Source organism: Chaetodon auriga, chromosome 20, assembly GCF_051107435.1.
Source record: "Chaetodon auriga isolate fChaAug3 chromosome 20, fChaAug3.hap1, whole genome shotgun sequence".
NCBI classification, from domain to species: Eukaryota; Metazoa; Chordata; class Actinopteri; order Chaetodontiformes; family Chaetodontidae; genus Chaetodon; species Chaetodon auriga.
Window position 1 is genome coordinate 4,005,655 of NC_135093.1, and position 14,891 is coordinate 4,020,545.

Genomic DNA, 14,891 nt, shown 5'->3' on the forward strand with positions numbered 1-14,891 from the left:
CCTCTTTCGTCCAACGCCGACTTCAGTCATTCCATCTGAACATTATCACTCATCAAAGCCTGCATTCCTGATCACTCACAAGCACAAAGTCTCTTTTTAGTATTTCCTTTTGCCTACACACACACACACACACACACACACACACACACACACACACACACATTTATTACCAATATCAGCTTCTCAGTGCCAACCTGTTCAGCCCTACATCTACTCCCCTCACACTACCTTGTGAGCCCTAGTTTCCCCTCTGCATCATCCCATTTCAAAACCCCCATTCTGGGAGCCGTGGGCCCCGCTGCCCTCAACCATGAGCCAACCTTAAAATACACATCCTGAGAATGGATGTGTTTCTCTGTGGCTTATGGGGATCATTTCCTGATTGCATTACATCACGCCGTTGCTGCTGAAGCCATCAAATGTCCTTTTTTAAAAACGCTCGGTCCCTCAGTTGAAAGCCTGCCAATCTCAAAAAAGTCCTCTCGAGGTGGTTGTTGCCTTGTTGCCCACGTCAGTTAGGTATATAATACAGTTTGACACCGTGTTAAGTTTTGTAGCCACATTTATCAGTGTGTGTTTCTGCAGGAGTGCAGTATTCAGTATCAGTCAAAAATACGACATCATTACGTCGTTAATACTGATGCATCAGTCTGTAAGCAGCATTTTACTGCTGTAGCTGGTTGCAGTGGAGCTACGTTACGTACATTAGATACACCCAGGTACTGTTGTCCAGTGGTTTCCAACCTATGGGTTGAGCACCTCCATAGGGAATTTTCCTGAAAGTTTCAGGAATCGATGTGTGAAAGGGTCTTTTGGTGGATCTGTTAACAGCTCAGACATCTGAAACATGGAGGCACAAGTGGTTGGGAACCACCGTGTGTTGTGTTTTCTAATCTTATTGCGTATTTTTAAGATCTTAATCTGTAACCGTATCAGTTAAATATAGAGCAGTAAAAAGTACAAGATTTCCCTCTGAAATGTAGTATAAAATGGTATAGCCATTTCAAGTAAAGTACTTCAAAATTGTACTTAGAGGTCTTGAGTCAGTCTACTTCATTTCTTACGACCACTGGTTTGATTTTAAGAGTCTATCTGAAGACAATCAGCTCATTACATGACCACGCTCGTTCAGTCATCGCGTGGACAGGTGGCAAACTGAGGAAGAGGGGGCCAATGTTAGATTTCAGAAGCCTTCCCCGACAGTAATATATATATCACCTTGCATGTCAGTGAAGGCCATGTGACCTGTGACATTCCAGTCGAGGATATAGACGGGGTAATGTAGACACCTCTTCGTTACACTAGCCGGCCGTGGAATGCGAATGCCAATATTCACCTCCGGAAACCAACCGAACCAGCTTTTGGCTTTTGTCACAAGGGCAGCGTGAGTTCATGCAGCGAGCGAGGTTGTGCTGTCTCCTCATGAACAGTGAAGAAGTTTGGATCGCTAGATTTCTGATTTGTTGAGTCTCGCTGGATAACTTAAAGATGAGCAGAAACTTTCCTCTAAAGGGAAGCTGTCCTGTTCTATAGCTGTGATTTTAACGTTTTATATGTTAGATTAAAGTCATCCTTGTTATAAGGAACCAATGTTTTAATCAATTTCAATGACTTTTCGACTCAACTCTGGTGTCCTGAAGGTGCTGAGGGTTCAAACGTCTCAGTTCCCTCATTATATGGCACTTACCAGCCCTGGAATGTGGTCAGGTTGTAAACAACAGATTTACAGAGCAAACAAGGGCTTTTATCCACACGTCCTTTGACATTTGCCATGCTCCTTTTCCCCCTGTTTTCTCACGGGGTCAAATCGCAACACTGCACTTCGCTCTCTCCCAGCTTGCTTCAACACCCTGTCACCCACCAGTTAACGTTGTATTTCCAGCCCCATATGCATTAAAACAGCCCTCTTCACCTGATCCTGCTTCCCACCATGTCATTGTATGTTTCCACCAGATGCAGTTTTGCTCTTGAAAATCGCCGCATGCTGAGTCGAAGCAGACTGAAAATGATCAGCATGTCCGTGGCCTCACTAACTGCTCAGGGTCAAGCCCCTTTCATGTCTTTATCAGATGTGTGCACAGTAGACTCAGTTGCATTATAGCTCTACATGCATTATGTTGCTGCTAAAAGGACAGCGGCTGTCATTCGCGGTATGCCTCTGTTGCTGCATACCGAGGAGCTGTGAAGACCTAGCGTAATCTCCCCGATGCAGCCAGATGGTCAGATGGCTAACGGAGATATATAGGCTTACTGAGTTATAAATCCACACTTTTATTAGAGGATGCGGCCAAACAATTTGTCTCTGGGTGAGCAAGGCCAAGTAAATGTTTCAGCACAGTCACTTTGGTCTCCTGGACGATGACAGCACAATACTGTGAGGTTAAGACACAATATGAGCCTTTAAGGGGCTAATAAACAGCCACATAGTCTTGGATCTAAACAAGCAGATGGCTAACAAAGTAAATTAGGTAATAATATCATCTTTGCTGTAGTCTAACGCAGCTTTCAAAACAGGTTTCTGCCATCTCAAACTGACCCATTTGGCCTTTGCGCTCGCTGCACAGAAATCTGAGTCGATTACATGTGGAAGCGATATGGAGAATATTCCATCCAGCTGGTGACGGACCAGGGGGAGCTATTATCATATTCGTAACACCAATCAAGTCCTTAAAAACACAGACGTCCACGGAGGAGCGTCTCATGTTCGAACCACCTAGTTACTAAAGAATATGCCGATGGGGGAAAACAACAGAACTGCACATCGAGCGCAGCTCCACTGAACCAATGAGATGGTGCATTTTGAGGGAAAAAGTTGGGCTTATCTTTAACCTTATTTCACCTTTTGAATACTCTGGAAAATACAGAGGCCAAGCCAAGCAGTCACATGGGCTCACTTGGTGAAAGAAACTCAAAACCAACACCTTCTGCGTCCAAGAACATGTGACGCGAGACACACAAACACTCTCAGGCAGAGAAGGACCACAGATACATCTTTTCACATTACGCACATCGAAAGCCACAGAAACGCGTATTTGATGCCATCGGCCGCATATGCAACGACACCAAAAGATTGTCTGGGGAGAAAGCAGCACAGACGAGATTCTCCATTCAAAATGTTTACGACAAATGATGCAAAGTGCAAACAAAACTCTGTATAAGAACTTAAAAACACCACCTGATGAGCCTCATCCACGTTGAGACTACACTGGCTCTCCTGCTGGGTCTCCACTATAGGAGCCCATCCTGTTACATAAGAGCTGCAGACCACCCTTGAAAGGATCTAACCTGACCAGCACTAGGTCTACGTGCTCCACTACGTCCAGATCTCTGCTGTGCCTGCTTGGAGCCAGGCTGTCTCTGTAGTTCCACACCTCTGATTTGAGCAACGTGGATTAACGGCAGAGAAATGTTTGCGTATGAGCATCCACAGCATCACAGTATCTTGCTCATCTGCCATGAAGACATGAACTAAAAATAACACTTTGGCCCCGGTGGGAGGAGGGAGAAGGCAGCGAAGCGTCCACGCTGGACATTACAGCCATGTGCCTCGAGGGAGATAATTCACCTGGCAGGTGAGGACATGGCGCTGTGGTGATGCTCATGCGCAGACTTCCCTCTCATACTGTAGATACTGACGCATATCAGCGCAGTAAAACACTCAACACCTCAACAACACACACACACTTGCTCGTGCACACACATTTAAAAACACTGCTGAGAAGCCATAAATCTCCCAATTCCAAATTTGACCTGAGCTCAGTTACAGGTTGGTGTTTATTATTAGACAAAGGCGCTCTTATTAAAACGCGTCTTTGCATTACATTTCTCCAGCAGTGCAAGAGAATAAAAAAAGATAAAGTAGCCATAATCATATTTTCTTACTTTTACTTCACATGAAGTCTGCTCTCCAAACAGCCGAGTGGTTCAACGTTAGAAAGCTGCAAGTTTAAATTCCACCAAAAGAGAGAGGAAGGGGAATTCAACCACTATACACAAGTCCACTCCATCCAGAGGAAGGAAAATAAGAGGAAATAAAAAGCAAACTCACGGCCAAACAGCCCCAAACCATCAATAATCATCAAAGCCATTCGGAACCTGCGAGTAAAACCACTTCAACCTGCAGCCTGACAGGAAACTTTGATATTCTGACTTTCATGCGGCTCATCTTGAGCCTCGTGGAAGACAGCAGAAAGCGGGAGGCCGGTTACCTTGCACGGTAAAGCAAATAATTCCACACAATTCAAAGAAACTGGGGGGGGAAAAAAAAAAAATCAAGTCCTCCGTCAAGCCCTCCGCTGCGGACGTAATTCTCCCCCTCTGGCAGCCAGCGCGGGGCTGCAGGACAGCTGTTGCTGACGCACTGGTGTCCTGCAGTGAAACCGGAGGAGTCGCTCCAGGTAGGATCAGATCAGACCTTTGACACTTCAGCAGCGGAAGCGCTCACCGTTCCCACACAGCTGGTTGCTCCTGCGCGCGTCTCCGTCCGCCGAGCGCGTTTCCAACCGCGCCGCAGCCCGCGGGGTGGTCCCGCTGCAGGCTGCGGGTCTCCGAGCGCACATTCCTGCAAGATCTGCTTCAGAAATCATTAGACCACACAGATTAATACGTGCAATAATTCTGTTATTGTTGTAATGACTGTTAGCGTGAAGCCCGGCGTGGACCCGGAGCTCATGATGTTCCATGAGGTACTTCTTTGCTCAGTCGTGTTTATTAATTCATGAATCGCTGATAACTCGTGTATAAGGTGTGAAACTTTACTAATTCATGCATAATTCAAATATTCATCGGTGCAGGTGTCTTGTTTGTTGTGTTTGTACAATATTGAATAAGATGCCAAAAGTTTGCCAGTGATACAGAAGAACAAAATACTGCCAAAAAAAAAAAAAAAAAGAGAGAGAGAAATGTGACACTCACTGATGAAGCTGCTTTTAAAATGTTTGGCAACTGAGGATTGAAGTAGTTTCCATTGTTGTGAGGTGATGAATTTGGCTTTTCTTGTTGTTCAGAAAGAAGTGGAGCGACATGAGGTGGACATGTGTGGAAGGGTGTCGGACTTCATGAGAGGTTTCTTCAGTGTTTGATGGTTTCTGATAAACAAGCCCGTTTATAAAATGTCCATCTAGAACTTAGACCACAGCCAAGGTCTTCACACAAAGCATTAAACCATTGTTTTATATCCCTCCAAAAGCAGTTGCTGATTCAACCATCAGAGGGCAGCACAATGATTTTCCATTTTCTATTTAGTCCTTTTATTCAAACATATCCTCGTTTGTTTGGTTGTTTTTGTTTCGCATATCTTGATATCTCCTATTTAGAATAACATATATATCTATATTGAAAATTTTGTGGATCCAGTATTAAAATATCAGTACTTCAGACACCTTCCTATGATTAGTTAAAGTGGAGACTGACTGCAGTCGTGTTCACAGGGCAGATAAGTCAGCCAAAAACTGCTTCAGGACTAATATCTCGTGTTGTGACTAGAAATCAGAGAAATAATCCACTTAGTGACATTAGAGTGTGTCTGTCAAAGATCCAACTGCAGCTTTTTTATTACATTTGGTCAAATAATCTCTGTATATGCAGTGGAAGGTCCAGGACTGCATCTGATTGGATGAGGCCTCCTGTCGACGTGAAGGCTATATTTGGCTGAAAGGTGCGTAGTATGATTATACAAGGAAAATGATATCTGTGATTACAAATGTTAACTGGGTGTCATCTGTTTCTTGGAAATGGAGCCCGCTGCAAATTTTCCCACCTTCTCCTCTCCCATGTAAGCAAACTGGCCCAGTTTGAGGACAGGCTGCATGTAGAATTACATTGAATATTGAAGAAATCTTGGTCACATCACTGAAGACAGCTATGATTATTAGATACAATATTTCATTTTCAGTAAAATTACCTCAGTCTTCGCTAATCGTCCTTATACAACCTAAAACAAAAAGATATTCAGTCTTTTCTCCCCTTAGGAGCTGTGATCAGGTTAAGGACTGTAGGATTATTTACTGTTTGCTCCTCAGATTCAGCCCTTAAAATAATGTCTAATAACTGAAAAACTCAGTTTCTTCCATGTGCAAGTTGTGTATTTCATTTTTATTTCAACTCCCGTGTCTCCTAAGTTTATTTGTCTCAATACCATTTTAGTTATTTATATTTGTTTTGTTTTTATTTACGTACATATAGTATTTCATGTACGTAATATTTTATATGTATGTAGTACGAGGAGTATTGTGTTTTTAAGTACCTCTTCTAAAGTGAGCAATATGAGAATACCAGACACTCATCACTACCGTTGTTTATTATGATTGTGATTATTATTACTACTACCACTAGTAGTAGTGATAGTAATAGTAGTAGTAATACTGATGGTAAGAGTAGCATCAACGGTGGTCGGAACCATTTACAGAGGGGAGCATTAATGACGTGACACCGTTGCCCAGGAGACACCACCGCTGCATCCGGACGCCGGGAGAAAAGGGTTTGTTTCGGGAGCGTCTTTAACTTAGTTTTGTTGTTAAATTAGTTGTTATATTCAGCTTACTGTACACAGTACAAATAAACAGTCACCGTGTAGTGAAACGTTTGTTTCTTTTAACGCCAACTGACGTACGAAGCCTACGTCACTTTAAAGTTGATTAAGTGGCCTTTCAGTAATAAAGGCAGAAAAGGAAAACATGGACTCTGAGTATTTGAAAAGACATCTGGGGAAATGTCTGGCGGAAGGACTCGCTGAAGTGGCCGAGCGGCGGCCTGGAAACCCCGTCCTGTACCTCGCTCACTGGCTCCACAAGTACAACTCGAACATGGAGTCCGAGGCGGAGGTGAGCTGCTGTGCTGCGCTCACGCCAGTAGGTGGCGGCATTACACAAAATAACGTGTGTTACAGTGCAGCGTCACCCCGTAGACTGCGATGGCATACTTCAAAAGATGTAAAGATAGTGGAGCGTTTAGCTGCCAAATATCCAGATTTTCCTTGTTTCAACTGCCTCCAAGTAGCATAAAAGCCAATAAATGCATTTTAAGCATATTTTGTTAATACTGCTTACATATTTAAGCCAAGTTTGAATGCATTGCACTTGCTTATAGTGCAGTATTGATACATTTACTAGTAATGGATTCAGATCCTTTTTGTCCCATTAGCTACAGCATATCTTGTGAATGCAGTGCTGTAGTAGAGATATTGATATTGGAAAGCATGACCCCACCCGCAATGAGATGACTAACCCCTGGAAAACACTGGTGCTAGATTAAGCTACGTCCTCCTACACCTGCGCTGCCACTACCACTGACTCAAAGCCCTGATCTTTGAGAACTGCAGTAAAGGATGACAGAGACTTAGACAGTCTAAGCTCCTCAGGCTGAGTGCTTTAAAGCTAAAAAGCTAATCGAGGCTGTCTGTGACAGCAGAAACACAGTCACCTGCTAACAGAGCTGAAAGGTCAGAGGGTCAAACCCTTCACAAGCCTTAAAATGTGTCCTAGTATGGTCGGGTTTTTTTGGAGTCACAGTCACAAGCCTTGTTGTTGTGTTGAACTTGTTTTTATCTGCAGAAAAAGGCCAGCTTGGCAGTGCTGGAGCAGGAGCAGGCCAGAGCCAGAGAGGAGGCGTTGCACCGGGAGAAGCTGAAGGAGGAGGAGCGAAAGATCAGTGAGGCCCTGGAAGAGTGTAAAAACGTACGTTGTGTGACAGAATCCCTGAAGCTTGTGTGTTTTAACTTCCAAGTCTGGTTACAAAGAGTTAAAGTAATGTGTTAAAGTGTTTTTTTATACCTAACATGACATTTTGAGTAAAATACTTCAAGAGCATATCAGCATCACCACATCATCAGATCTCCGAGGAGGAGCCTGCGGGGTCTGATGAGCCCACGGCAGCCACAGCAGGAGCTGCTGAGGACAGCCGGGCTGTGACAGACGAGGAACCAAACATCACCGATCCTGAAAACCAGCCGAGCACAGACGAGCGCCAGGCCGAAGCTCCGGGAAATGACGCCGAACCAGAGGTGATGAGAAGTAGATCTCAAATCTGGGTGCTGCCTCCTCGTATGGCGTGGAAACATCCATCAAATGATTTCAAATGGTTTAAGGAGATGGTGTGTCTGCCAGGTGAAGGTTACAGATACTGAAACCAGTCCAGAGTCCACAGAGGGGAAGCCTTTGGAGGCCAGCAGCTCTTCCCTCTCTGAGGCCCTCAGCGCCGAGGTCAAAGAGGAGTCTACAGACACGCCTGTGGAAAAAACCGAAGTGGAGCCGAGAGGCGATGAAGCAGGGGAGAAAACAGAGGTGGAGCCAAGCGACGACCACGTGGAAGAAAAGACGGCAAGCAGCAATCAAATAGACGAGAAGGACGTTGACCAAGACGAGGACAAGGCGGTGAGACACTTCAGCACAAAAAGAACAAGTCAAACACCGTGAGAGCAGCTGGCAGCACATCTGCTTATGTTTCACTGTGATGCTGAAATGGTTCAAAATTCTTCTTATTCTCTCACAACTGCTCTGCAGGTGGTTGATCAAGCTGACGCTGCCGACTCTGAGCAGACTGAAGCGTTGCATTCGACCCCCGACCGAGACGCCGACGACTCAAAAACAGACAAAACCAACGAGGAGCAAGACAAACAAAGCCCTCGTTCTCCGGACGGTCAACGCACAGAGGAGGTGATGCTGCTGAAGTACAGCTGACACCAAGCTGATTTAGGTTGCATGAGGATTTAGGCAGCCGTGTGTACAGACTGAGGATGCAAGAGGTGCAGGGAAAAGAGAGAGAGGACAATGGATAGATGAAGAGAGCAGGAAGGAGGATTTAAAAAGGGAGCTGAAGACAGGTGAAACGTTTGAGGCTGAGTGACGACAGGAGTTCGTTCAGGTTAAGCGCAGACAGGCAGGAGCTGAAGGAAGGCAGATCTCATCTACTAACTTTCACACCGTTTCACAAGCAGGTCGATGAAGATGAGGCCGGTCAGTTGGAGTCAGCCTCGGCCCCACAGAGTGAAGGTCTCAAACCAGAGGAGACGCTTTCACCTGAAGAGCAGACGACTGAAACTCAGCCGCAGAAATCAGCTTCTCCACCTCTGCCCGATCAGGAAAAGGTGGCTGAATGTTTATGTCTCATTCTTTACTGACACAGCAGATAAGTCAGAACGAGGCCAGAGGAGGCAGCAGTGTTGAGTCTAAAACAGCAGCAGAAGACGTTCAGCCAGAGGGAAGACTTGAAAATCTAGAGATAACAAAAGCAAAGATTTGTTTAATGCTTAACCAAAACTGTCCTGACAACCTCGTCTCAGGGGGCAGACGGGCAGCACGCCGCTGAGACCCCTGACCGCTCGGCTCCGGCTGGCAGCGATGTGACGGTAGAGGAGACAGTGCCGAGTGAGAGACCAGAGGCTTCACAAGGGGGACCTGAAAACTCTGCCCCTGACACACAAGACCCCCAGGAGAAGGCAGACCCCGAAGGCCGAGCGGCAGTAAGAGAGACACACAGGCAGCAGAGCCCGGACTGAACTGATCCCAGTTCAGATCATTTGCATTTCAGTGGTGAATCAGATGTGACTGAGCTCTGTTGTTTTTCAGGAAGAAGAAAAAGAGGCAGACCAGATGTGACCCTCCACTGATCCAACATGAAGTTTAAAGGATTTTATAACACACGTTTGGTGGATAGCTTATGTGCAAATCTAGAATATGAAAGTGTTAACTGAAAATAAACAATTAGCGCCAGTAACAGTTTATTTGTTCTGTTTATCTCAGCATCCTGTGCCTGAACTGTTCAGTGAGTAAACTTCCTGCAACATGCATTCAGTCTCATAAATCCTCTTTGCTTCAGTTTTCATTGTGTAAGCCTGCAACGTTTCTGATATTTTGGCCGATGACGTCGCGCTCCTCAGTGACCTTTGCACTGGAGGAGGAGGAGGAGGAGGAGGAGGAGGAAGGCCCGCGCTGGCGCGTCATGACCGCGCGGTGGACTCGGCGCTTCGGTGTGTGCAGGCGTGTCCTCGCTGCAGACTGGATGACGGCGCCGCTGATCAAACGCAGCTGCGTGTGATCAAGGCGTATGATCAGTATCTGGGTGCAGAGGAGGGCAGGGGGACTTCGGCTGGACTTTAAATGCGCTGGTAGCCGCGGTGCAGTCACAGGAGCTGTTGCTCTCATGGTGGAAACTAAGATGCGTTAAAGCGAAGAGAGAAAGGAGAAATGGCACTGGAGCTCATAGCCAACGCGGCGGCCAGCATCGGCGGCCTCTTGACAGGTGTTATGAATTTTTTCACTGATATGCTGCTGACACCACCCCTGAAGGCCACTCTCAACCACCTGGAGGAGACAGAACTGAAAACTCTGAAGGGAGGTAAGTCACAGTTTGGATGTGAGTGCGCTGAAAGAGTTTATTGTTTAGCTGGAATCCGCTCTGCGTTCAGGCTGTTGCTCAACTCTTTCACCCTCTTTTTCACCCTCCTTTCGTCGCTCAGAAACAAGGATCTTTAAAGCTAAATCTCTGTGGGAGAAGTCTGGAGCTGTCATCATGGCAGTGCGCCGACCTGGATGATTTTTGTGCAGAGAGGTAATGACAGCACAGCCCAGTGTCTGAGAGAGCCATCAGCGCTCTTATTAAGAATCAGAGTGTCTGTGAAATGAGTCACTGGCCTCATTAGAGGGGATTTTTAACCCTTTAACATCCCTTTTTCCACATTGTCTCATAGATATTCTGTGCTGAAGCTACTGTAACAATGACCCCAAGCTCCATCCTCACTGTATAAACATTCACGCACAATCCATCCTGGCATATTTGGAAGCCTCGGATCTCCACTACAGTTCAGTATTAAGTTCTGTGGGGCTGTCGAGTCCCATGAAAGACATACGGCCACCACAGAACAGAAATATAGCTCAGGAGCCCGTCTGTGCATAACAGTGCAGCACCTACACATAAGGCCAATAAAATAGGCAATGCATGTGAAATTAAGTCCTCAGAAATAACTGTTGCACGCGAAACAAAGCCTTCACAGTTATGTAAAAACTACAACTAAGAGCATAAACGTTTGGAAGTGTTTGACTGGATTAGGCCTGGGATTGATTTACTGGTTAACGTGTGCAGTTCCTTTTGTATTTTACAATGGCAGATTTATAGGTTTTTGTTCATGTGACTGTCGTCTTTGGCTGCAGGAGGCTGCAGAGCTGTCCTCTCTGAAGCCCCAGCTGGACGAGCTCGGGGTCCCGCTGTACGCCGTGGTGAAGGAGGACGTCGGCACCGAGGTCCAGAACTTCAGAACGTACTTCAAGGGGGAGATTTTCTTGGATGAGAAGGTTGTTTTCTTTAATGAATGAGTGTATTGTGTGGTCAGTTTCCCCCTGATACTGGTCTTTCCCATCTTCAAACCAGATGCAGCCAGTTTTTCAGCTTCTTATGAACACACTGAAGTCATTGAGGATCTGTGTGAAATCAGTTTAGGTCTACATGAGTGATTCGAGGCCTCTGGTTTGTCCGCTTGCTTTGCAGAGGCGGTTTTATGGGCCCCGTGAGCGGAAGATGGGTCTCCTGGCGTTCTTGCGTGTCGGGGTGTGGATGAACGGCCTGAGGGCCTTTAAGAACGGCTTCATGGGAAACGTTTTGGGAGAGGGGTTTGTCCTTGGCGGGGTCTTCGTCATTGGACAAGGAGAGCAGGTAAAACATCTACGGCTGAGATGGCCGCAGTTATTCCAACAGGCACAACCAGTTGCAATAATAAAATTCACATCGAAGAGGAGGAAAAAAAAAAACCACACTTGGATCTGTTTTGATGTACTTTTAAAACCCCTCTTTGTTGTTATTGTCCCACAGGGAGTTCTTCTGGAGCACAGAGAGATTGAATTTGGAGATAAAGTCAACATTGGAGACGTCATCCGAGCTGCCAGAAGAATATCACAAGAACTTCTGCCGTTAGAGGGCAAATAGTGCCCCTGATCAGAATCTCACATCTGTAAAATGTGGAGCAGTTAATCACCTCCATGATCCTTTCAGAGCACGGAGGAAGTTTAGAACCGTTTAATGACGTGCAGATATAAAAATGATTTGTAAAAGCACATTATATGAGTGAGTTTGTTGGTGTACTGGTCTCTGGGAAAACCTGAAGCATTTGGCAGTGTGACTGTGCAGTGGGAGGCTCTGAGTGTGTTAGTGATGGTCTGTCTTTAAACTCGAGAGAGGAAGCAGACCTGATGTGTAACGCTCACCTTCCTGTGTTCCCCTGTGATACTGCTGTTATCTTTGGAGCCAAGAGCCTGTGACCTTTCACCAATAAAACACAGTTATGCTCTGAAGTTTGTCTTTTTTTATTTACTCCCTCGCTCGGAAGAAGTTGTTCGGATGCTGGACGTCCTGAGATGAAAGTTATGAGTTCCACTGGGTGGAGGGTGGGGCTGTTTTTCAGAGCCAACATCCCCGTCTGCTTCCACCTCTGAAAGCTCCGTCCCATCCACACTAAACCAGCCTCTGTCTGCTGTCTTTGCACCGCAGCGACTGGACCAGACAGTCTGGATGCTTTTCCATGAAACAGGTCGGTGTGGCTTTGCTTTAAGTAGTATTTAATAGAAGCTCATTCAGGGCGTTTTATGCAGGATGGCGTTGATACTTTATGCTGAAGCTTCAGCTGCTTCACCCACAAGTCTGCTTCAATTTCCTTTTTTAAAACCAAATCTACTGAACGTGACTGCCGACAAGCTTCTTTATCAAGCAAGTTTGAAAAGTAAAGGTTATTTATCTGCTGTTTCCTGTAATGTTTGAGTTCATTATACAGCATGTTTGTATCTAAGTGCTGTTGCCGCAGAGGACGGCTGCATGCAGCTGATAAAGTTGATCCATGCATGAAGGGTGTAGTCCTTCAAATAGAGAATGTACTTAATGTTCTAACCCCTTTAATACACCTCATTTTAATACTTAAAGATATGATGTATGACATTGTGAATACTGATTAAAAACAACAGAACAGCCACCGAACTGAAGTTATTTTCTCTGCTCTCTCCAGCGACGTCCTTCGTCCTGAGGGGGGAGCTGTTTAATATGTGGTATGTGGCTCTGGCAGTTGTGGCCTCACTGCTGGTTGCAGTGGTCCTCGCCAACACTGACTTATTTCTAACTAAGTCACCCCCGGCCTCTCTGGAGGAACTGGGTGCCGCTGATCTGCAGACAACAACAGGAGGTGAACGAAATGGAAATATGTGTTTCACCACATGGTCCACTCAAGAGCTGTTCTGGAAGCTTTTATGCCGTGACTTTATGTTTTTCTGAGCGCTTTAAAGGACTTTTCACACACGTGAAGCTTCGTCCTTGAAGTTCTCAGTAAAAACACAAAAACTGGGAAAACTCACCCTGCTGATGGAGACCAGGGGGCATGATGGAAAGCTACTGAACAGCTGCTTGTGATGAGATTGTTTACTCTGCCTTTATTCTGTTTTTTCCATGCAAAATTCACATTTCCATCAAAGGAAAGGAGTCAAACTTTGTGCGTTTTGTGTGATTCTGCAGATGGGAAGACAGTGAAAGGCCGGACTCTGTGGGAGAGACGTGGAGCAGTGGTTCTGGCTGTGAGGCGTCCTGGATGAGCCTTGTGCAGAGAGGTACATGTGTACCTGTACATGTGTATATATTGAGTATTGTTCAGGTAACAGTGACGCAGTGCACTTTCATGTGTCGGTTGAGGTGCTTTGAAGTAAAAAGGCATCATAGAGGATATTTTAGCAGCTGTAGAAAAGTAAAAACAGGATACATCTGTCTCTTAAATGTCGGCCATTGTTTTTCTGTCAACACCAGACAGCCGGCAGTGATGATGCGTCACTGATGATGGTGGCCAGCCATTGCTCTAGTTTGGTGTCTGTACCAGAAATATGAGGCGTGACCAGCAGCGACTGACAGTCCCGCCGCGTTGGTGTCTTTCATCTCTCCTCAGGAGGCTGCAGAGCTGTCCTCTCTGAAGCCCCAGCTGGACGAGCTCGGGGTCCCGCTGTACGCCGTGGTGAAGGAGGACGTCGGCGCCGAGGTCCAGAACTTCAGGCCATACTTCAATGGGGAGATCTTTGTGGATCACAAGGTATTTGTACACAGAGTGTGACGTGGATTTATAAACGAAAACATGTGTTTCCTCTCAGTTTCTGCTCTCTTCCCCTTTTCCTTCCATTGCAGCGAGTTTTCTACGGCCCTAAAGACAGAAGGATGGGTCTGGGTCTTGGTCTTGTTCGTCTGGGTGTTCTTCAAAACCTGGTCCATGCCCAGAGGAAAGGCTACCAGGGCAACAAAGATGGAGAGGGTTTCATTCTTGGAGGCTTGTATGTCATTGGAATAGAAACACAGGTAATACAGAAGGCCATTATTTGCAATTCATACTCATTTATGACTTCACTGATCCACATTTGCTTCCCCTCTTCGTCAGGGTGTGCTGCTGGAGCACAGGGAGAAGGAGTTTGGAGACAAAGCTGACCTTTGTTCCATCCTGGAGGCAGCAAGGAAAATTAATAAAAGCCAATAAAGTGAAGAGTATTGGGATGTGAGCTGATGTTTCACTGCTGCTGTGCTGGTAATGCTGGTTTGTTCATGATGGTCTGTGTCTAAACCCCTGAGGATGCAGACCTGATGCTGAAAATCCAACTCAAACCACAATAAAGACGCTAAAAGCTTTAATTAAGACGGATTTATTGGAGTCACCTGTCTTTTCATGAGTGTGTTGCACTGAAATGTCGCACTGTTGTCCTGAATTTACTGTCAGTTGATTGGCATCTTTATTGTCCAATCAAATACTCCTAATTAAGTACAATCCAGCCAATCGTCATGGATCAGGGGCGGGGCTTCTTCCGCAGAGAAACGTCCCAGCCAGGTGCGCTGGATCGTTTTGCACAACATGGACTCAGGTAGACCCGCGAGCCCGCTTAGTTTTATTAACG

At 45.9% G+C, this 14,891-nt stretch overlaps 1 protein-coding gene and 2 pseudogenes across 4 annotated transcripts; all 3 read left to right on the top strand.

Moving 5' to 3' along the window:
- The first annotated feature begins 6,440 nt into the window (after positions 1 to 6,440).
- dydc2 (DPY30 domain containing 2) lies at positions 6,441 to 9,783 on the top strand. 2 transcript variants are annotated; one of them, XM_076759810.1, is made up of 8 exons: positions 6,441 to 6,821; positions 7,551 to 7,673; positions 7,829 to 7,999; positions 8,103 to 8,369; positions 8,499 to 8,651; positions 8,933 to 9,082; positions 9,278 to 9,457; positions 9,564 to 9,783. In XM_076759810.1, the coding sequence occupies exons 1-8, from the start codon at positions 6,675 to 6,677 to the stop codon at positions 9,591 to 9,593; spliced, it is 1,221 nt and encodes a 406-aa protein (XP_076615925.1). In that variant the 5' UTR covers positions 6,441 to 6,674; the 3' UTR covers positions 9,594 to 9,783. The 2 variants fall into 2 exon arrangements, with proteins under 2 accessions (XP_076615925.1, XP_076615924.1); XM_076759809.1 differs by having other exon boundaries at positions 6,468 to 6,821; positions 7,802 to 7,999.
- A 183-nt stretch (positions 9,784 to 9,966) lies between these two features.
- Positions 9,967 to 12,278, top strand: LOC143338772 (peroxiredoxin-like 2A; annotated as a pseudogene). Its single transcript, XR_013079271.1, has 5 exons — positions 9,967 to 10,332; positions 10,454 to 10,545; positions 11,145 to 11,285; positions 11,479 to 11,643; positions 11,800 to 12,278. The product of XR_013079271.1 is annotated as a peroxiredoxin-like 2A (transcript).
- Positions 12,279 to 12,409: 131 nt separating this feature from the next.
- On the top strand, positions 12,410 to 14,640 carry LOC143338771 (peroxiredoxin-like 2A; annotated as a pseudogene). Its single transcript, XR_013079270.1, has 6 exons — positions 12,410 to 12,514; positions 12,983 to 13,156; positions 13,483 to 13,574; positions 13,904 to 14,044; positions 14,137 to 14,304; positions 14,384 to 14,640. The product of XR_013079270.1 is annotated as a peroxiredoxin-like 2A (transcript).
- Positions 14,641 to 14,891: the final 251 nt, after the last annotated feature.

Coding starts and splice junctions, on each gene's coding strand:
- dydc2 (XM_076759809.1), top strand. CDS start 6,675: ATGGACTCTGAGTATTTGAAAAGACATCTGGGGAAATGTCTGGCGGAA. Junction 8,652..8,932: donor ACGGTCAACGCACAGAGGAG/GTGATGCTGCTG, acceptor TTTCACAAGCAG/GTCGATGAAGATGAGGCCGG. Junction 9,083..9,277: donor CTCTGCCCGATCAGGAAAAG/GTGGCTGAATGT, acceptor ACCTCGTCTCAG/GGGGCAGACGGGCAGCACGC.